At 55.0% G+C, this 22,055-nt stretch overlaps 1 protein-coding gene across 2 annotated transcripts in view; it reads right to left on the bottom strand.

Annotated features, from left to right (window-relative positions):
- The window catches only part of LRP1 (LDL receptor related protein 1), a 79,581-nt gene that overhangs the window by 45,690 nt on the left and 11,836 nt on the right, over positions 1 to 22,055 (bottom strand). For both annotated transcript variants that reach the window (XM_059184884.1, XM_059184883.1), the window contains exons 4-15: positions 19,967 to 20,086; positions 18,665 to 18,793; positions 18,277 to 18,540; positions 9,120 to 9,282; positions 8,816 to 9,038; positions 7,624 to 7,813; positions 7,014 to 7,157; positions 5,573 to 5,809; positions 4,230 to 4,410; positions 3,140 to 3,362; positions 1,592 to 1,793; positions 1,204 to 1,329 (exon numbers count right to left, since the gene is read on the bottom strand). In XM_059184884.1, the coding sequence (XP_059040867.1) occupies positions 1,204 to 1,329; positions 1,592 to 1,793; positions 3,140 to 3,362; positions 4,230 to 4,410; positions 5,573 to 5,809; positions 7,014 to 7,157; positions 7,624 to 7,813; positions 8,816 to 9,038; positions 9,120 to 9,282; positions 18,277 to 18,540; positions 18,665 to 18,793; positions 19,967 to 20,086 (2,202 nt within the window). The remainder of the gene's footprint in view (positions 1 to 1,203; positions 1,330 to 1,591; positions 1,794 to 3,139; positions 3,363 to 4,229; positions 4,411 to 5,572; positions 5,810 to 7,013; positions 7,158 to 7,623; positions 7,814 to 8,815; positions 9,039 to 9,119; positions 9,283 to 18,276; positions 18,541 to 18,664; positions 18,794 to 19,966; positions 20,087 to 22,055) is intronic.

A 22,055-nucleotide genomic window follows, 5' to 3' on the forward strand; every position in this document is an offset into this window, starting at 1 on the left:
TCTCTGCCAATGCTCTTGCCTTCCACCTGACCTCAGTCTCTCCTTCTTAGCTGTCTGCTAAGGTTCCAATGACTCATTATAATTTCTGGGATTCTATCTTAAGGTAACCATCCAGAATATGGGAAGGCAGGAAGGTGTGGGAAATAGCGGAGCAAATGATGAAGGAAAAAAAAACAAACAGGTTCTGGGTCCAACTCCCTGGGTTCAAATCACTATTTGGACTTCGGGCCTCAATTTCTTCATCTGTATACTGGGGATAATCAAATACACGCTCCCTACAGGAATATTTTAAAGAGAAAACAAGTTACTGCATGGGAAGGGCTTACAACCCTGTCTCAGTACCTATCTGTGCTCAAGAAATTGATGTTAGCTGTGACTCTACCAAAAGAGAGAAACAACCTGATCATCCTGTAGTGGGGAGAAATAGTGAAATATATTTCAGTCATTAAAAATTCTGCTGACGTATCTATGACCCACTGTCGGTGACAAAAGGCAGAGAACAGAATAATCGGCAGAGTGCGATTCTGTTTAAGTAAAGGTAAACGCGTAAAGAAGTGTGTGGAAGGGTGACCCCCCCCTCAATGTTAACTGTGACATCCATGAGGGGTGGTATTTGGGGTGACTTGTACTTTCTCCTTGTGTTTTTCTATACTGCTCATTTATTTATTTCTTTTACAACGAGCATGACCTACTTTGATCTAAGAAGAGCCTGTTTCAAATAACGCAACAATGACACAGAAACTGCTGTGACATGTACAAGCCCAAGAGGGTGGAAGGCACTTAACATGTCGTGTATCGTGTGATCTCAGCTACGTAAATGCAGCCTCGGAGCCCAGCTGGCCATAGAGAGACGCTGTTCACTTGCCACACTGCTAACAACACACGGGTTGTCATTTCCAGTATTTAGAGCTGTTGTTATATTACTTTGATCAAGGGAAGACGAATGTAAAGGAATGTGTTCCTCTTTCCAAAGCCGTTCCAATCATCACTCAGTTTCCCCTCATCTTTGTGTTCTCCCAAATTCCCCCCATCCCCGGTCCTCCCTAAAACCCCTCCAGCCCCCGGGGTCTTCTCTCACTCATCCCTTGCCTCCTGTTGTCCCCACGGGGCCCTCTTTGCCTCTTTCATCTCTGACTGGACCCTTCGGCCCCCTCCCACTGAGGACTGCTCCCAGTCCTCCCACCCTGGCTGGGCCCCTCATACCCAAGCAGGTGACACCGTCTGTGTCCAGCACCTGGTCCTCGGCGCACGCACACTGGCGGCTCCCAGGGGTTGCCAGGCACAGGCTGCTGCAGCCACCGTTGTTCACGCGGCATTTGTTGGTCCCCACTGCAAAGGCATGGCCGAGGGGACAGGGAGAAGTCACATTCAGAAAGGGAGGCAGCGGCGACAGGACGATAATCATGTTGAAGAAGAGGACATGGAAGTATGGGACAGAGAGGGAGACGGGAAAGACAGTCAAACTCCTCTCCAAGGGCCTCAAAAATCAGAGCCTATAATCCCTGGGGAGTCCCTTCACCCCTGAGTAGCCTCACCCCCCACCCCCCCACCCAGGCCCCACCCCATCACTGGCTCCAGCCCCAGAGGGTACCTTGCTGCTGCTGGGCATCATACATGCGAATTTCAAAGATGGGGGGCCGCTCGCTGCGCAGAAGGGTCACGGTGGGGGGTGCACCGCCTGTGCCCCGTTCTAAGCGGTAAACACTGCCACTCCGGTACTCAGTCCAGAAGAGATAGTTGCCATGGTGACACAGGCCAAAGGCGTGGTTCAGCTCGGGACCCTCGTATACAATCTAAGAACGGAGGGGGGTTACCAAGGAGCTGAGGACAAATGGGGTGCCTGAGGAAGGCCTGGGAGGTTACGGTTTTGTTCATTTTCATGTCCATGTCCTGGGTGTGGGTCTTGTTTCCCCCATTAGCCTGGGTGACCCTGAGGGTGACAGCTTGGTACACAGTGAGGTGCCCGACCCTGGGCCCAGCAGGATGCTGATGTGGAACTTGTCCACACTACCCTCCCTTGGATACATTCATCTTCGTTCACATCCCCCAACATGTGTGTATGTGCACGCGTGCACACACACATATACACACAGTGCTTAGCACACAGCCAGAATCCATCCATTCATTTCTTCAGTCAACAAACACTTGCCAGGATCTATTAAGGGCCAAGCTATGGTATGAAAGACACAGCCCCTGCCATAAAATCACTGTTGTCCCATGGAGGGTGCACACAATAGTCCAGGCTGGCGGGGGTTCTGGAGACAAGATCCAGGGGAAGGTGGCTCCTGAGCAGTGGGACAGGGAGGAGGAGGGGGGTGGAGGCAGGAAACTACATTGGCAACAGCACAGGGCCAGCTGTGCGCCGGGAATTCTGAGCAGTCTAGTGACATTTGCTCAGATGTCGGGGTACAGGGAACAAGGGGAGGAATAAGACCCCAGAGAGAGTCCAGGGGCCAGACCACCAAGGGCCTTATCTACCAGGAAAGGGTTCAGTCCACATGCTTAAATAGGCATGCGTCTCAGAGGCCTACAGCCGCACCAGGGACAAAACCTCTGTCCATGGCATCTCCAGCCGTCCTGCACATGGGCAGAGGCTGACACGGCAGGCATACACCAAAATGTGCTGTGTGTAAGTGCACAAATGTGCGGAGGTGCACACACGCTGTGTGCTCAGGTACGCACACGCTTGCTCCAGCCCACAGACAACACGCAGCCCGAGACGCACTCTGACAGAGGCGCCCTTCAGATGATCTGACACACACCACACACAGCACAGGGAGGCGCGTGCCCACAGACACGTAGGTGAGTGTGCATGAAGCCCGTGGGCCTGGACACAGAGACGCCCACGCGGTCACACACAAAAAGCCCCATCCAGGGGCGTCTGGCTGGCTCAGTCAGTTAAGCATCTGCCTTCAGCTCAGGTCATGATCCCACGGTCCTGGGATCGAGTCCCGCATCAGGCTCCCTGCTCAGTGGGGAGACTGTGTCTGCCTCTCCCTCTCCCTCTCCCTCTGCCCCCAGCCCTGCTCATTCTCTCTCTCAAATACAATCTTAAAAAAAAAAAAAAAAAAAGCCCCCTCCACACACAAGCCTAGCGACACACACATGAATGCTCGCACACAGGTGCGTGCCCTCCCACCTTCCGGTCTGTGCCATTGAGCAGTATGGTCTCGATGCGGTCATAGAAAGCATCCACCCAGTAGAGGCGCCCTGCTGGGATGTCCAGGCTCAGCCCATTGGGCCAAAGCACTGTCTTGGAGGTGACAAAGATGTCTCGGTGTGAGCCGTCCATCCAGGCCCTTTCTAGCCGCCCTCGCCGACTGTCCTTGGGGTCCTCCTCCCAGTCTGTCCAGTACATCCACCTGTGGGCAGTGACTGGTCAGGACACTGGTGTGCACCTCCACACGGGCCACCACTGCCTTTGGCCGCCTTCTGTGTGATCCCAATCCATGTGCGCAATGCCAGAGCTCCTCCCGGGGGCTTCCTGCCTGCTCACCCCTCGCTCCCACATTTCATTCCTTCCTGCACTCAGCAAGCATTTGTCGAGTGCTGAGAGCTGGGCACAGTTTTGGCACTCGGGGACCCCGTGGAGACAAGGCCCCTGCTCTCCTGGAGGTCCTATCCCACCCCAGGGTACAGACAAGAAATAAGTCAACTGGAAAGGGATGCACTTTGGAGGCTGAGGAAAACCAGGCAGGACACGAAGCAGGGTGAAGGTACAGAGAGCGGACTGGGCAGCAGCTGGGGAAGGCCTCTCTGAGGAGGCGGCATTTGAGCCTAGGTGTGAATGCGGACAAGAGGCTAGATGTGCAAATGTCTGGGAGCTCTGGGCAAAGCAAGTCCCAGAGCAAAAGCCTGGAGGCAGGAAGAGCTGGGGTGTCTGAGGAATAGATGGCGGGCAGTGGGGACAGAGCTTCCGAGGGCAGGAGAGAGCTGCAGATGAGGCCAAGGGGACGCAGGCAGATCCTGCAGGAGCCCAGGCCTGATAAAGACATGGGTCTCACTCCCAGGGCAAGGGGAGCCCGTGGAGGGCCCCAAGATGGAAGTGACAGGACCAGAACTGTATGTGCGTAAGGCATCACTCCCATTGTCCTGAAGATGGGGCACCTTTCCCCCATTTGGCCTCTGATTCCTGCCTCAGCGCTGCACTTGGGCCGCTCTCCCCTGTTCGCTCCTTGTCTCACCCCCCGTTCTGGCTCCTCCTGCCCGCAGGCCCTGGACAGACTCACCCATTGAGTGGGTCCACCACGATGGCCCGGGGGTGTGTCATTTTGCCCTCGATTAACGTCTTGCGGGTCTGAGCAGCCTTCTCCAGCCTGGCCACACTGATGGTCTTCTTGGGTCCGTCATCCGTCCAATACAAATTGTCCCCCATCCAGTCCACAGCTACCCCCTCCACATTGTGGATTCCTACAGGGAGTGAAGGGGGCCATGACAGAAGGCCTCGAAGGAACCTTAGCACGGCCTGGCTCAAAGTGAGCCGGCGCCCAGTGGGGCAGGGAGTACCCTGTGCCCACAACAGTGGGAGGGATGGGCTGGGAGGCTGGAAAAGCATCTGGGGACACAGTATTGAGGCTTAGGGGCTCTCAGAACTCTGGCCCGCATCCCGTGAAACCCGTGCAGCCAATGCAAGCTCTCGCGGGAGGGCCGATCTGGGCCTGAGCTCCGGGGAGCTGAAGCAACGTACTTGTGGCTCTGGGCACCCGTGTGACACAACATCCCACGCCCAAAAGTCCTGAGCTAACAAAACGAATAAATCAGGAAGTGATTTTCCACTTAGCCAAGGGTTCGTCTCCAGTTTCCATAGCAGCTCCCCGGGTATAGGGAACCCCAATCTCTTCCTGATGAGTGACTTTTGATTTCCCTAAAGTCTTATGATTGCTGACTGCTGAGGTTCTATGAGCAGGACTAGGGCTGGGGGGTGAGGAGCAGTAACGCATCAGCCAGATTCCCTGGTTTAGGGAACCCTGTCCTGGGGGCCCAAGGGCAGGTTTGGGAATTCCTGATGCCTGGCAGGAAATGGACAGAACTCAGGAGCTCAGAGGCTCCACACAGATTCAGATCACGTACTGTTGCTTTGCCCGAGCAGCTCGGACGGAAAAACTGGGTTCAGCTCCCAAAACAGACTCTTCCCAGAACAAGTGAGCAAGCAGCTTCTGGTGGCTGTGCGGGCTGCTGCACAGGCCCTCTGTGAGCACCCGTGGGCTGGTACGGCTACTCTATTCAAGGTCTCGGGCCTCTCCTGGGCTGTGTCCTGCGTGCAGCTCCAGGGAGCAGAGCCAATGGCAGAGAGACCCCGAGTTTTCCCACGCATTGGCAGAGACAGCCCACACTGCCTAACCCATCCATCCTCCAGCCTCTTTTCGGCTCAGCCAAGAAGGGGGTCACACAGGGGTCAATCTGTCTGTCCCCTCATCTCCATGCCAACCGGCCCAGCCAGCCAGTGAGTGGGGGACGCTCCATGCTGAGAGGGTACTGAGAAGGCAATGCCCAGGCCTCACATCGCTTCCTGTCCCAAGTGGGCATCTCTTGGGTATCCCACCTGCATGCCCCTCACTTTGGGGGCCCTTACCGTCCTTCAGGATGGTCTCCCGCTCAGTGCCATCGATCTTTTGGCGGCCAATGAGGTAGCTGGTGGTGTCAGCAAAGTAGATGAAGCCAGTCTCAGCGTGGAAGTCCAAGGCTCGGGGGTTCATGAGGTTCTCAATGGGGATCATGTGTTCATCTGGGACCTTGGCCCCCATATCCATGCCCCGGATAATGCCTGGCCGGCCCTTGCCGTAGACAAGGAACAGCTCGTGTTCTGGCTCTAGGGCAGGTGCAAGGAGTGGCACAAGTCAGGTGCACACGTGTATACACACACACAGACACACAGACACAGACACACACACACACACACACACACACACACTACCACCCTGCCTCCGGGGCCATGGCCCAAGGGGCTGCAATGCCCCAGCTCTCCTGGGTCAGGGGAGATGGGGGTCACAGGGGGTCTGGGTCACACAGACAGATGTATAAACAGGAAAGCCCAGGACAGCACCCTGGGTGGGGTGGGGTCCGCCAATGGGGCAGGAGCAACAAGGATCAGGTTTTCAATCAGGTGCTCACTGCTCAGTGAGTCAAATAAGTGGCTTAGATACACTGGAATCTGGTCACGTTGAACCACTCCTGCTGCTCCCCTCCTTCTCTAAGCCACATCACCCCTTGCTTACACCCCAGGAGCCTCCCGCCACTCCCTGCTGTCCTCTACCCGGTGGCCAGCCAGCATGATCTTTTGCCACACGCGAAGCACATCACATCACTTCTCTCCTGGGAAGTCACCAAGAGCTCCTCATCCCATTTCTGATGCATCTGGCTCCTCCTTCCTGTCTCCCCTCACTCATGCTGTGCCCTTCTCAGCCTTGAAGCTGGCTCTGTCAATCCCCTCTGCCAGAGGGGCCCTGCCTTTCTGGTGGTGACGACTCAGCTCCTCACTTCATGGAGAGCTCAGCTCAAATCCCCCCTCCATGAAGAAGCCTTCCCTGACCCCTCTAACCCAGCAGGAGCCCTCACTGTCACCAGCAGGTCTAAATGCCTCTCTGTTTTCCTCCTAACACCAGGTACCACCTGGAGTTATTTTTACCCGTCTGTCTGCCCTGCCAGACTCTACGCTCCGCTCCGTAAAGCAGAGGTGACAACTGTCTTGTCACTACAGAATTCTCATGGCCAGGACAGCGCCAGATGCAGAGTCCACGCTCATGAGATATTTGTTGAGTGAATGAATGAATGAATGAATGAATTGAATGGGCCAGTGGACAGTCTGTTATGGAGTCCAAGTAGGATCACGGGAAAAGCCTTGTTCTTGGATGTGGGTTCAAATTCTGTCTCGGCCCCTCACTCGAGGCAAAATGTTGGGTAAATCCCTTCATTTCTCTGCATCTCAGACAGAAAGGGCCAGGCTGTGGGGAGGCAGACAAGGACAGGGTCCCGCCCCATGCCAACAGGCACGCACGCCCTGCCCGCTCACTCACTCTTGCATGACTTCCCATCGCTGCCCAGGCTGAAGCCGGAGCGGCAGCGGCAGGTCCGTGCCTTGTGGCTGTTGGCCAGCAGGCAGATGTCAGAGCAGCCGCCCGGTTTCCCGAACTGGTCGTTCTCGCAGGCGTGGCTCCTCACTGCAGGCAGGGGAGAGAGCTAGTTAGGCCCCTCCAGAGACCCCGTGCCGAGACTTTAAGAAGGCTTCCTGGAGTCTGACTGCACTCCTTCCTGCTGTGGCCTTTATGCCTGTTAGAAGCCACACGACTGGGATCTCTCTGCCCCACCGCGACCTAGCCTTCAGACTCTGAGGGGACAGTTTCTGCAGTCAGTGGAGACAGTCACACCACTGCCCGTGGGCAGGTGCTGTGACTTTGGAGCAGCCAGGGACCTGGGAGGCGCAACCTGTGTCCTGAGCAGAATTGGGTGCAGGGGCTCCATGGAGGTGGGATCTAGAGAGGCTGAGTGGCAGAAGGGGCTGGCAGGGGAAGCTGGGGGGCCAGAGGAGCTAGTCGGGGATGGGTCGCTACAAGAAGCAGTCATGGTATGAGAGAACGAGCCATTCCCACAGGAGGGTCCATGGAGGGGCTGCGGGGCCCCACTCACCCCGGGGCTGACGTCGCTGGTGGTAGATATGGAGGGCACCACCCTTGTCTACACGGGTGACCACCTGGTAGTCAGTGCTGTTGAATCGATTCACTCGGATCACGCTCGTCTTCTGCTGGGCATTAGCGTTGTCCGAGTTCGTGGCATAGAGATAATTCTCAAACACGGTCAGGCCGTACAGGTGCTCAATCTGAGACGGGCAGGCAAGAAAGGTCAGCATGAGAGAAGGGAATCCTCCCTCTGCCCCTGGAGAGCCCCTCGCCGTCCCATCCAAATTTCAATATTTGCACTCCCCAGTTCATTCCATAGCTGTCTAACTCCATGCTTTCCCCCGGTCTCCTCTGTCTCTTGAGATCTTTACTTGTCAAAATCCTGCTGGTCCTCCACAAGGCATCTTCTCTCTGAAGAACTTTGGGGGTGTTGTAACCAGATGCAGGCTCTCTTTTCACACTCCATCTCTCTGGCTATTATTCACTGACCGGTGATTTGTGGACTCACCCCATCCACTCTGCTCAAACCCCTAGGGGCAGGAACCATGGCCCCTACAGGCTCAGGCACTCCGTGGGGGATGGAACCCCTTTTGGACTGAATAGGATTTGGGCCCTAAACTCTGTCCACAGGAGGACATTCTTAGCCCAATCCTAGCTCCCAGCTTTGGGAAGGTTCAGGGGACAGACTGGTCCCAAGCATGCCAGGTAGCAGCCCTCGCTACCCACAAAACCTATCCAAGGGAACTGACTGTTCCAGCTTGTGCAAGATAAAGGGATTTGCTGGTTTATGGCACGTCCAGGGCTAACAGGGACAGGTGGGCACCTTAATGGTCCCAAAAGGGAGGTGCCATCCCCGAGTTGGAAGGGCTTCTAGACTTGGTCCCAGTGCTATTTCCCAGTTGTGTAACCGCAGGCAAATCTCTTAACCTCTTTGGACCCTGTTTCTTCTCATGCCAAAAGGGAATTGAGCCATCTACCCACTTCTCTCCCAGTGGTTATTGTAAGGATCAAGTGAGAAAAGGGAAGTACAAGGTGTCTCTAATATTATCTGTTTCCGTCAGAGTAGAAGCTATATCCACTCCCTTCCTTGAAGGGCTCACGCCCGCCCCATTTCCCACGAGAAGGCAAACGTGTTCCCATGTCAGCCTCCCTTTCACTGGGAGGCCTAGGGGATGGCAGCCCGGCACAAGCTACGCCCTCACCAGAATGCCCTGGATGATGGTCTGCCGGCCCTTGCCCTCGTAGTCCACCACCTCAATGTAGTCCAGGTAGGCATCAGCCCAGTAGACGAGGCGGCTGACCAGGTCCAGCGTGATGCCATGAGGAAACACGATCTTGCTATCCACCAGCTTGGTGCGGTTCTGCCCGTCCATGTCACAGCGCTCCACCTTTGGGATCTGCCCATAGTCAGTGAAGAACACCTTCCTGCGGGCAGAGGGCACGTTAACTGGGTTCTGAGCACCGGGTACTCTCCCTTCCCCCACAGCCTCGCCCTGCCCCTCTTACCCCATGGCAGGGTCCAATGCAATGCCTTTGGGGTTGTAGAGCTCCAGGTCCAGCAAAGTGACACATGTGTCCCCGTTTCGGTTGCAGACAAAGATCCTATCATCGATGTCATCCACAAAGTAGAAGTTGCCTGTCAGCCAGTCGATGGCCATCTGTTCCACGTCTGGAAAGTGTGAGTGAAAGAGCTATGGGGGAAGGTCCTCCTGCAGACATGTCCACCTTTGTTGGTACAGAACCCACCCCTGGAAGTCCACCTCCTCTGGGGTGACCTCCTTCACCTCCTACAAACCACCTCTCCTCTCTGAGCTCCTATAGGAGTTCCTGGCAAAGGCACATTTTACCTTGTATTCTTTGCCATCTTTCCTATCTGGTTTCTATCTGGTTTCTCCAAAGACAAGTGTCTGAGAAACCTATTTGGTTTCTCCAGGGAAAAGTGTCTGACTGCCCCCCCACAGAGCCCTGTTCCACACACAGAGCTCAGGGCCAGCACACAGGAGACACTGGGTCTGTGATGGCTGCTTAGTTGATGGACAGGCTTCCCCAGCTCTAGCCGTTCCCTGAGTGGGACCGTCTTCTTGGAATCCCAAAAGGCAGGGAGGACAGGTCCCCTAGCTTATTCCAATATTTTTAAATATGCTTTTACTTGAGATACCAGCACTCAGGCTAACTAAAACATCACACATGTTTGATGTTGGCTGGATGTGCCTCAACATTATATGGTAAGTCAGTTTATCTCATGCCAGCCAGGGCATTAACCAGACTAGTATGTGCTGCGTGACTCTTAAAAAATGGAAAACAGGGGCGCCTGAGAGGCTCAGTGGGTTAAAGTCTCTGCCTTCGGCTCAGGTCATGATCCCAGGGTCCTGGGATCAAGCCCCGCATCGGGCTCTCTGCTCAGTGGGAAGCCTGCCTCCTCCTCTCTCTCTCTCTCTGCCTACTTGTGATCTCTGTCTGTCAAATAAATATATAAGATCAAAAAAAAAAAAAAAAAAAAAAAAGGAAAGCAAGGTACACCATCAATAAATTCAATCTGAGAGAAAAGTTAGTCATAGTCAAACACGGTGCCCATAGACAGGGAAAAGGGAAGACCCATGGTATCCAGTGACATGGGCCAGTCTTCCTCCACTCACCCCCGTTCCCACTTCTTTAGTGTCCCTCTTGCTCAATTTCCTATCCTAGGGAGGGTGGGAAGGAGCAGAAAATAAGATATAAGGCTGGTGGACCGAGAACATAGGAGGAGGGCCATAAAAGGACTCTGAAGGTAAACTGAGGCATGGTTCACAAAGAAGGGGAGCTTCAGAAAGGTGAAGACGAGAGGAGAATGGAGACCAGGTGCCTACACTCAGTCTATGCCAGCTCTGGGGGAGATGGAAGAGGCTAAAAAGGACTGAAGAGGGAAGGGAGAGGGCATGGACAGTGGAAATCTGGGGACAGGGACTCCTGCTGGCCTCCTCTGTGTGGGAACCAAGACCCCTTGGTTCCCATCCACACTCCGCCCCCTCCAACTTCCACCACCAGGGGTAATGCCTCTTGCAAACTGGGAATCTCCTAAGACATGACTCCTCGGGACCCCTGCCTTGCACTCCAGGTAAAGAGATCTGTGGACCACCTGCCTTTGGCTGCAACTTACTCCCACACACTACTGACGCTCAAACCCAGTGGGGATGATTCTGCCCCCACAGAGCTGTACGTATAATAACAACGAGGCGCTCTGCTCCACCCCTCTCTAATCCTCCCCCCTCCCCACAGGGATTCAGGGGCTGTTTCCTAACAGTGGGTGGGGGTGGGGGCAAAGGGAACAGGAACATGGCTCCCCAGGAACTTGGCTAGGCCCCGACACTGACTCACAGTCACAGGACTTAGGCCGCGGGAGGAAGGGCAAGAGCCAATTCGGGGCTCTCATCAAATTAGTTTCCTCTTCAGGTCCCCCCTGTTAAGCCTCCCTTCAAGGTGACCGGAGAAGGAGGTCACAGGGAAGAGGCAACGCCCCTGTGGTTGCTGACGCACCCCCAAGCCCAACCACTGTCTCCTCTGGGCTCCTAGTACTGGCCCATCTTGCTGACAGTGGAAGAGAGGGGCAGAGCAGCCTGGGAAATGTGGGTCCCGGGCCACGTAGGAAGAGGGCTCTGTGTTGGGATAAAGTGATCACACTGCCCCACACTGCTGTGACCACAGAGAAGACAGATTAAAATGAATGTGGCTAGGCCGCCTCTAGAGGAAGCCCAAACTCCCCAAAGGCGAGGGTTGGGGGTGACCTGCCCCAGGCGTTGCGCCTCTAGCAGGCAAGTAGGCGGGAAGGCAAACAGGTTGAAAGGCAAATCGGGCCCGCGTGCCCTTTACTTGGTGGGCACACTGGGGGGCTGCTGGCATGCCAGGCAACTTCACTGGAAGCCGTTTTCCCAGCACCAGCTGGTGTAGCAGTGTCCTTCTCTCTAACTTCCTGAGGCTTCCTTGAGTCACTGCCCAGCTCAGGGCTGGCAACACCCTGGGCCTGCTCCCCATGCACCCTTCCCTCAGCAAGAAGGAAGGAGGAAGAAATCTGAAGACATCAAACGCCTCCCATCCCAGGAGCAGCTCCACAATTGCCCCCCACGCCCCCAGGAGGTCGTCGACCTTTGAGACTCCTTCCTGGCCGGGATTCCCTGCCAATTGCAGAAGAGAAGGCAGAGGGTTCGTCCTTGCTCTAGATTATTTACCCTTGGCCGGTCTCCCCTTCCACCTCCCAAAGGCCAGGCAGGGCCCCACTCAGCAGGCCGGTGAGGAGTTGGCAAGAACGGGAGTCCCCAGCCCAGCCTGGCCTCCACTTTGGTATTTTTGCAGCTGGAGACTATTAGTCGCAAGCAAAAATCCTTTGTTATCCAACCCCCCTCCACATTATTTTCCTCTCTCCTAAAGTCCAGATTCCTCTGCCCGCCCCACCACACACACACACACACACACACACACACACGGCCACTCACACCTATCCAAGGCCAGTGTACACAGATAGGCTCAGATTAAGAGAGGGCACCTTCCCTCCTGGGCTCCACTATGGGCAGTGTCTGGGCCACTGGCCTATCTCATGGCATGGGGGGCAAGTTGACTCCCAGGTTTGACCCCAAAAGACCCAAACATTCTGGCAACCACTCATTCAGAGGGCAGCTGGCCCCTGAGCCCCAGCCTCCTCAGGGCTGACCCCAGAGCATGCTCCAGAGGGGCTCTTGAAGACAGGAGAATCTCAAGTAAGCCTAAGGGGAAGAATGCTATGGGGTGGGAAAGGTCTGGGGTGGTCTGGGGTAACACTGTTGGGGGATTTCAGCATAGAGAAGGAGGCCAGGAAGCTAGAAGGACAGTTAGAGAGTCAGAGGACAGACCACAGCTTGCCAGTGATGTCACAAAAGACTTTCACTTCCCAGGCTCCAGAATAGACCTGGGGTGTGTATTTATAACTGATAGTCCTCCCTGCACTCCCCCCACCACCAATGCTCAGCACTCTGCACCCCCATAACTCTAATTTTTCTCGACTTCTCTACTATTCACATTGTTCAAGAGGCATTTCCCTAAACAGTGGCTCCTTTTCCAAAAACAATCCCCTGCCCCACCATTCCCAAGAAGGCCCTCACTTAAGCTGCAGGACTCCAGTCACTCTCCCTAAAATAAATCTGGGGGAGGAAGGGGGCCTCTGTGTCCAGAGGAAATACCCTGCAATGCATCCATATGCCCAAAGATTATAGGACAGGGCTTGAGGTCCCTAGATGAGGAAGGATGAGCAAGGATGAACCCCATTCCCACTTTAACCACATCCCCAGTGAACACACCACATTCTGGTCCTTATTCCAGGAACCTCCCCACTTCTCCCGTCACTCTGCTCTGTTCTGGACCCAGCCAGGGTCCAGACACTGACAGTGGGTTTGAATCCTGGGTATATCGCCTTCAACTGTGGGACTATGGGAAAGTAACTTAACGTCTGAGTCTCAGTTTGCTCATTTGTAAAATGGGACTATGGGAGAGTTACTTAATGTCTGAGTCTTAGTTTGCTCATCTGTAAAATGGGATGGTACATTAATAGCACTTAGCACAGGGCCTGGCACATAATTAACACTCCACAAATGGGAGCTGTGGTTCATTCCATCATTCTCCCTCACCTCGACCCCATTCTTCCCTACCTTCTCCATCAAGTTACCATTTGTGCCTTCAGCTAGAGCCCTGTGGCCTCCCGACTACAGGCGGCCCCTCCAGGTGGGCAGTGTGGGGCTAACACCTACTATTCTTCAAGACTCAGCTCAGGCCCCCAGAAGAAAGCTTTTTGTATTTCAAACTCCCATAAGCCCCAGTCACTCCTTTTATCACAGCCTGTTTACCTGACTACAAATATTGTGAGGGCAAGGTGCTATCTTTCATCTCTGTCCCCGGTGTCTGACACACATACACTGATTCATTCAACAAATATTTGTTGAGCACTGAGTCCTCACTCTGTTGTCCTAGCGCTGGGACATCACTTTTTCCCTTCCTTTCGACTGCCAGGATCTTCATTCTCCGGCCTTGGGACGCCCCAAGATGGTGGGAGAGCACATCTGTCTGGTAACCCTCTTCCTTCTTAGAGCCACTCAGGGGCTCTTGTCCTGAGGGCTGGTGGGGAGAGAGAGGCCCGGGGAAGATGACCAGGACTCTGGGGGCTTTGCAAGTAGGTAAGAGATAGCCAGGCAGGCCTGGCGGAAGTTCTGCCAAATGGCACGTCCTCATGCTCCTGTTTTCCTGCCGAGTCCTGACATTAGCTCCTCTTGTTTCCAGCAAGGCCAGGGCACATCATCTCTGTCTCCGGGGCTCCCTTCCTGCCCTGCTTGCACTTCTGGCCTCGGGCTTATGCCCTTCTCCTTCCCTTGGCTGGCCCAGGTCCACAAAGGCGGTCTGTCGTGGTCCCGAGGATGAGATGCCCAGATTCTGCAGCTCTGATTCAGAATCGGAACCAGGGTTTTCCCACTATTGAGAAACCCTTGCTGGGCTCTAAAACGCATATCTCTTGCTTAAGTTACTTCCTGTGGCTTGAAAACAGGGAGGGGGGGTGCTGTGTTGGGAGCAGGCTGGGTGGAGAGGCAGCTTCAAGGAGACAGCGGGGGAGGAGAGGCCAGGCTGGAGCTGAGCCGGGAGACACGGGGCTGGCCGCCGGGGCTGGCCCCGGCCAGGGAGAGGAGAGAAGGGCTGTGAAATGATTTGGAAACTCGGGGCGGGAGCAGGGAGAAGAAGCACCAGGGCATGGGCGGCGCAAGGCCAAAGGGTGTGCTGGCGAGAGCCCCCCAGGATTCTGACACCCTGAGGGTGAGGAAGGCCGGGTGGGGGGGTGGCTGGCTTTCACACATAAAATCTGGAAGGGTTCCATATGCATGGGGGGAATGGTGAGAGGGCCTGGGCCGCCAAGCTCAGGAGGAAGACGGCTCCCCTTCCAGCTGCGGAAGTCAGTTCATCGCAGACTCAGGGGGCTACTCTCTGCCTACCCCTGCCTTCCCTCTAGACACATCACTACCCATTTCCTGTTGTGATTTTTAAGCACACACGTACACACAGGCACACAAAGAAAGAGGGAGGGCTAAGTGAAGCTGGCCAGCTGGACTTGGGGACTCATTTCGCAACTTTGCTGCTTGTAGCCTCGGGGGCCTTTTCTGCCTCCCCGCTCCTTCCCACATGTGGCATGATGCAGGGAAGAGACCAGAGGACCCCAGAGGGCCCTTCCAAAGCATCCCCTCACACCCTAAGTGATTTCAGCAAAACTTCCTTCCTTTAAGGCCTCTACATGCAGCGTCAGAACCTTCCCTCCCCACACACACTCTTTCCCAGGGCCCCATTTCTGCAGGCTGCCCTCATTCTTTTTATGGGGAAGACATCCTCAAAGCCAGGGGAAGACAGGTCAGAGGAGCACAGCTAAGGCAATGCAGGAATGGGGTTGGCGGGGTTGGGAGGGTGGGTCAGTCTACTGACCTGACCCGCAGCCCTGCCCAGGGGCAGCCCTGCAGGGGGCTGGGCAGAACCTACGGTTTCCTGAGCCAGTGGTCAGTGGTGAGAGGCACAGGAGGCAGGCCGGGCCTGACTCTGCTACCATCAGGGCTACTGAACCCTCTGGGTCTCAGTTTCCACAACTTCAGTCTTCTGTGTATCACTTTCAAAATGCTTGCCATGGTTATATACAGCTGATACTATCATTTACCTACTGTTACTGTACATCAGCTCACGTCTCTTATTTTGCTGCATCTTAAGCCATCTATGAAATTATAGATTTGATGTGCTAGTTATAGGAGTCTCCTAATGGGTATTACATAAAAACGTAACCATAACAATAAAAACATGCATGTCCATATACCACCGAAAATCAAGGCATCCCTGCTTTGTACCAGACTGAGGGGTCAGTCTCAGTCCTCCTTAAGGGTCTTCGGGCTCTCACTACCATGTTTCCAGAATCAGAATCCACAGAGACCTCCTCATGCTGCTGGGACAGTGGCAGAAAGGAGGATGGGCCCTGGGAATGCATCCCAGGAGGGAGGAGGAGGGGTGAGGACTTAGCCCCCAAAGCTCCCCTCTTCACCCGCCCCAGTCCAGGCCAGTGAAAATCACAGACAGAGGAAGAAGTGTTGGCAGCCGGGGCTCAGTTAAGGGAGGAAAGCACGTGCACACGCACACACACACGCACACCCCCTTCCAGAACATGTGAGGAAGTGGGTCAGAAAGTGTTCCCCAACTCTTGAGTAGAAACAGAGAGAAGGAGCTGGGATCAAGACAGGAAAAGGCAGGAGCTTCAACCCCATGCTGGCTCCACGGAGCCTCTCCTGGAGGCTGCATCGACCATTGAGCATGGCAGGGTCTTGGAGGGGCCCTCTGAGGGCTCTCAGGACTCCGAGCGGGTCTGGAGCACACATGCCCTAGGACCCATGTGAAACAGGCTCACTTCCTGGCCTCCTTCCTTTTTTCTATTCTATTTCTGTTACCAGAGTTTTCTCTGGGGCAGGCTCCCCTTTCTTCCCACACCAGCAAGTAGGCTCTCTCTGCCTCTTGGCCTCTGGGGCCCAGCACCTCTCAATTGTCAGACTCCTCCCTCCTGCATGGGGCTCCCTCCCAGAGGGGCAGTGGAGGTCATGGTCATAGCCAGGAACGGGATGATTGCAGGGAGAGCTCCCCTAGGAGGCAGAGAGAAAGCAGGAGAAAGCAGCAGCCTTTCTTCTCCATCCTCCCTTGGGGAGCTAATTACAGGCCAGCAGCCCACTGCACAGGTGAGTGCCTGGGATCAGCCACCCGCACACCCCAGGACAGCCCACTCAGCTTCTCCTGGGAAGGGGCTGAACAAGGGATGGGGGAGGGTTCTAGGGGAGAGACACTTCCAACATCCTCATCTCAGGGCCCATAATTAGTCTGTGGGATGAGAGCAAAACAACTATCCTCAGGGTGACAGCCAGACAACCAGGCGGCAAGGGGGTTGGGGTGGGGGCGGGGAGGAGGGACAGAGGCTGGGGCAATGGGAACCCACTCATCTACCCGACTAACCTCCCTCCCCAGAACCTTGGTCTGTCCCTGCCTCCTGGACTCTGCCCCAGAGGGGCCCAATGAATCTAGCAGACTGGGAGGCAAGGCTCTATTTGCCAAGGGAGGGGTACCCTCCTGAGCTTATTTCCTGCTTCTCCTTTGGCAGAAGGCAGGAGAAGGGGCCAGGCCAGAGCAAAAGCCGAGAAGTTTCCCATCAGGGTGCCCTCGCCAGCCGCCTACCCACGAGCCCATCGTCTGGCCCTGAGGCAGGGCCAAAGAGGGAGCTGCCAGAGCTGTTTGCCCAGACAGGCCTGTTGGGTGGGGCCAACAACAAGGAGCAGGGAGAGGGCAGCTGTCTCATGGGGTCTCGCCCTGTGCTACCCTAGCTGCCACTGGGGTCCCTGATCTGCCCAACCAAGCGTGGCAGCCCCCAGCCTGGCATTCCAAGAAAGACATGTCTAGTCACATGTGAGCTCTGGTGACCAACAGCCCAGAGACACCCCTGGGACGCTCTGAGTGCGTCGATGAGGCCACAGAGGGCTCTCAGGAACCACTGCTAGTCCAGAACTAAGCCTGTGTGTCCTCCTGGGATGTTTTCCTGTGATGATCATCATACAGGGAGGCAATGAAGAACTTCAAGATCTTCTAGCAGGCCCAAGGTTCACAATTCTAAACGTTATGGGTTACCTCTTGCTTTCACTTCAACTGATCTGCTCTGGACAGGCAAGGTCAAAGCCATGATGCAGATGAGGAAATCAAAGCAGGCACACCTTGATTTACTCAAGGTCACAGATCAAGTTACCCTCCTTCCCAGGGGGTCAGGTCAACCAAGGCCAGATGTTCCCCCTCATCTCTGCAGTGTGCTTCCTGGAACCGTGATGGTGCCAGATGTTTTGTTCATTTATGTAATAGCATCGGACATGAGCAGGGCTGCCTCAGGCAGTGGTCTATGCCCTGGTCCCATCCCTAGGTGTACCCCTGCTTCCACCCCTAAGATAGCAAAGTACAGCCCAGGGAGAGAGTTTGAATGGAAACATCCCAGAGGTCCTAAAATATCCTGTGGTCCCAGTGCTCTCTGCTCCTCTCCTGGTCTCAGTCACTGTCACAAAGCCCCCCAAACAGCCTGAGGACCCCCACCCCCGCACGCACCCTGCAGCAGTGGGTCCATTCTGATGATGTCCCCAAGGAAAATAACAGAGCCAGGGGACAGACCCGGCCAGGCCCTAGCATTTTTGCCCTCAGCCACAACCTAGCAAGGCTCTGCCTGGGCTCCAGGCCCTTTCTTTCCCTTACCCTGGCTCCTGCTTCATGGGAAAGCCCCTCTGTGGTCTAATGAACACTCTTCCCTCTGAGAGGGGACAGTCCCTGGTCTCTGGAGACTGACCATTTGTGGCTCCCTTAGCCCTCTTCCTTGGCTCTGGCCCCAAAATCAGGAGCCATCTAGAGACCTGGCTCAGAGAGAGGGAAGGAAGCAGAGCCATCAGTCTGCCCCTGACACCCAAATAGGTGTCATTTTGTGCAGCCCCTTGCCTTGGTCTCGGTCAAGGGCTTTTTATTTAGACTTCTGCCCCAGACAGGGGTCATCCCATCTAATCTCTGTCTCAGGCAGGCTCCAGCTTGCCCTATCTTGCCTGCCCTCCCCTGCTCTCCAGACCGGGAGCAAGCGACTCACGGTGCAGACTGAGGGAGATGTTGATGGTGTGCTCATCCACGAAGCCCTTCAGGCCAGGCATGCGGGCACACTTGAGCTGCGTCTGGGCAGCACTGTCCCCAACATGCACCCAACACACAGTCTCGTTGGCGTAGCTGAAGTCCATGGCTGTGGTCTGCCGCGTACTAGTGGGTGTGATGGTAGACACTTGGGCCCCACTCAGGTACGTGGCCAGGATGTTCTGGGAGTTGGCAATCAGCAGCACGGGGGGCCGGTCTACTGGCTCTGCAGATGAAGGAGAGAAGGGGCTATGTGGCCAGGGACTCTTCTAGGACATCTCAGACCGCCCCCCTCCCCGGGAACAACTTGGGGGCCATCTATCGCTGTGGCCGCAGGGGACTCCACCTACCGTTCTTGGCCTTGCAGGAGCGGTTGTCTGGCTGCAGGAGGTACCCTTCCACACAGCCACATGTAAAGGAGCCGTCTGTGTTGGTGCAGAGCTGGCTGCAAGTGCCGTATATTGAGCATTCGTCAAAGTCTGCAGGGAGGGGGCAAAAGTGCGGTCATCTCCAGTGTAATGAGGGCAGGGAAGTGAGTGCTCTCAGACCTCACCAGTGGGGCTGTCCATCCTTATGGCTACTTTGGAGGACATTGGCAGCATCTATCACAAGGAGAGATGTGCAAACTTCATCACCTAGCAAGTCCAGACTTGGAATCGGTCCCTAGAGAAACACCCACACACGCGCACGTCATCCATTCATTCAGAAAAAGACTTCTTGAGGACCTGCTCGATGCCAGGTACCGTCCTAGGCTCTGAGAATACAGCCATGAATAAAATATATTCAAACTCCTGAAATTTAAATTCTGATAATAAATGAAATATTGGCATTTCCATAATAAATGAAACAAAAAAGTAAACTATATGTTAGAGGGGCTAGTGTAGTGGGAAGTGGCTGGTGGGAAAACTGTTAAGCAGAGATGGGGGAGAGAATGCAGGCGGTGGGTTGTGATTTTAGGGATGGCCTCCCTGAGAAAGTGGTATTTGTGCAAAGAGCCCAGGGAGGTAAATTTAAAACAGAAGAGGACGAACTGTTCGTGACAGAGAGAAATTGGGACATCTCACTCACCAACAGGGAGATGGCCAAGCAAACTGTGGTAACAGTCATACTTCATAGTGGTTTCTAAAAGACGGAGGTAGATCTCTGCGTATTAATATGGGAAACTCTCTAGAACTCACTGAGTGAAAAAAACTTAGGAAAGGAATGTACAGTGTGATATTTACGTGAAAAGAGCACACGCAGGTAAACAGTGCTTTCAATTCGATTATTTGCAAATACGTGCATACCAACATGCAGAAAAAGGCCTGGAGACAGAGGCAGCAACCTGATAACAGAGCTGATGGCCAGAGATGGGAAAGGGAGCAGAACTGAAGAGGATTGGTCAAAGGGGACTTTGGTTTTACCTACAATGCTTTAAGGTTTTTACAAGAAAACTCACATACACCGCGTACGAAATTTGAAGAGGAATTCAGAAATCTGGTGACAGCAAGTGGTTAGGGCTCTCAGCCACACCCCCGGTGCCGCAGGCCTGAGAGCGGCGCCTCCTTCTCTCATCCCTTCTGCCTCATTTCCCTCCTTCGCGCTGGCCCCGCCCCATGCCCGCCCCCCAGCCACGCCCCTCAGCAGGTCCAGCGGGCACAGGGCTCACATACCTTTGCAGGTCTTGCCATCCGCCTGCAGCTGAAAGCTGCTGTTGCAGTAGCAGGTGGGCCCGTTGAGTGTGGGGACACAGTGGTGCTGGCAGCCGAGCTGAGAACAGGGTCCTTGGAGCTCTGGGGGGGGGGGGGGGCGCAGGCAAGACGCACTCAGGCCCCCAGACTGCCACAGTCCCCCAATTCCAGTCAACTCTTGGGAAACCACTTCCAAGGCCCGCAGGGTGGGAGACAGAAGAGGCTTCAGGAATCATCTAATTTATTTTGCAAGTGAGGAAACTGAGAGCCAGGGAGGGTATATGATGGGCCCAATATATATATTTTATATATATAATATAGTGAATTATGGCTTAGAAGCTGTATCTCCCTGCTCCGGTTGCTCTGGACTCCTTCCGTCCCCTAAGAGAGGGTTCTGGCACTTGCTGGGGTCAGCAGGGAGGGAGGACAGTGAGTCTCAGTCCCTTCATTTGCCTCTTATCTGCACTGCCCAGGAACTACAGTGCTGGCTTCGGGGTTGGCGGTGAGGAGTGGGCATGGGAAGGGGTCTCTGCCCTCAGGAACCCAGCTCTGGTCTGGAAGCACCCCTCCAGCCCATCCCTGGAGGCCTCAGAGAGAAGGTCCAAGGTCCAGGTGGAAAATGGGAGGAGGAGAAGATTGGTTCCCTCAGGACCTTTCTCTAATCTTCCTCCTGCCACTGACCCACTTCCACAGGGGAGACAGAAGGGAATGAAACAGGAGGGGGAAGAGGTGGGAGAGCGGCTGCCCCCCCAGACCAGCGACCCAATTAATGGCCTTGCGTGGGGCCAGGCGGCCTGGCCACAAAGATCCCTTTGTCCGGTTGCCTCACACCCCCCCCCCCCCCCACCTAGGAGAGAGAGTTGCCCGAGATGCTAAGATGTTTAGAGGCACTAAGCCTGCCAGGAGGAGCTGGGATGGGGGGCCGGGCCCCAGTTATTTCCTCTCCTCTTTGCCTCTACCTGAAGAGCCCAAAGGTGCTGCCTGGACAGCCTTTCCCCACAAAGTGGGGTGGAGGAGTGAGGGTGGGGGCGGGGGCAATATTGTTTGTTCAAGAAAATCTAGAAAAGAATTTCTCTTCTGGACATATGGCAGGAGGATAAGGAGGCCCAACCTCTCTAATAGCAGAGAAGGGAGTTCAAACCCTACGTTCTTCAGGTTCTTTGTTGTTTTTGAGGCTGACAAAGTATTAAAAGGAAACAAACCTGAACCCGTACCATGCGATAAGATTCGATGGGCATGGTTATTAAAGTCAGCCCCTAGGCCCGAGCTCTGCGTCCCATCCCTAACATGTCAACTCGACCCAAGGAAAGGATACAGATCTCCCACGAACTCTTTGCTCTGCACTCCCTGCCCTCGGTGAACAGGGTCCAGATGTGTCCCCTCCCACAGGCAGATGTTTCTGACAGGCGTACCAGCGCAGGACGCCACCCACCTGGCAGCTTGCTCGGGTTCTGGAGGCCTTGAGCTCAGCAGAAGGGGGAAGTCGTCATTCCCTGGTCCCTGCGTCGCAGGCCTGAGGCTCTGTCTTCACGACAAAACCTCCCCTGTTGCTCAGGAATGACCCAGGTTCTCCCTGGCCCACAGGGGCCTTCAGGGGAAGAACAGTAGAGCTGGTGACCTGAGCTGCAGAGGGGAAGGGACCTATCCTCCTAAAGTCCCCTCCTCAGTCTGGGTGACCTTCCCATTAGGCCGCTTGAGAGTATCTCAAAGATCTGCACTTCCTGTGGCCTGAGCCGGACAGGGGTGGGGGTGGGGAATGCCTTCGGGGGCACTGGCCAGGAGGCAGGTGATCCAAGCACCATATCCCCACCACCAGCACCAATGCCGGCATCTGCCTTTCCCTATTCATACTCAGCTTTCATGTAAGAAACCATTTGAAGTCAGGATCCCACTATTTACAACAACAACAAAGGATGAAAATAGTGCCAAACTCTCATTTTACAGGCAAGATCCTGGGGTCCAGAGGGAGGAGTGACTTGCTCAGGCACACACAGCCGGAAGAGAAGTGCCCAGGCCAGACTGATCCCTGAGGGCTGCTGACCCAGCAGCCCCAAGCCCAAAGGCCCACTGA

This window comes from Mustela lutreola, chromosome 8 (assembly GCF_030435805.1).
Source record: "Mustela lutreola isolate mMusLut2 chromosome 8, mMusLut2.pri, whole genome shotgun sequence".
Classification (NCBI taxonomy): Eukaryota; Metazoa; Chordata; class Mammalia; order Carnivora; family Mustelidae; genus Mustela; species Mustela lutreola.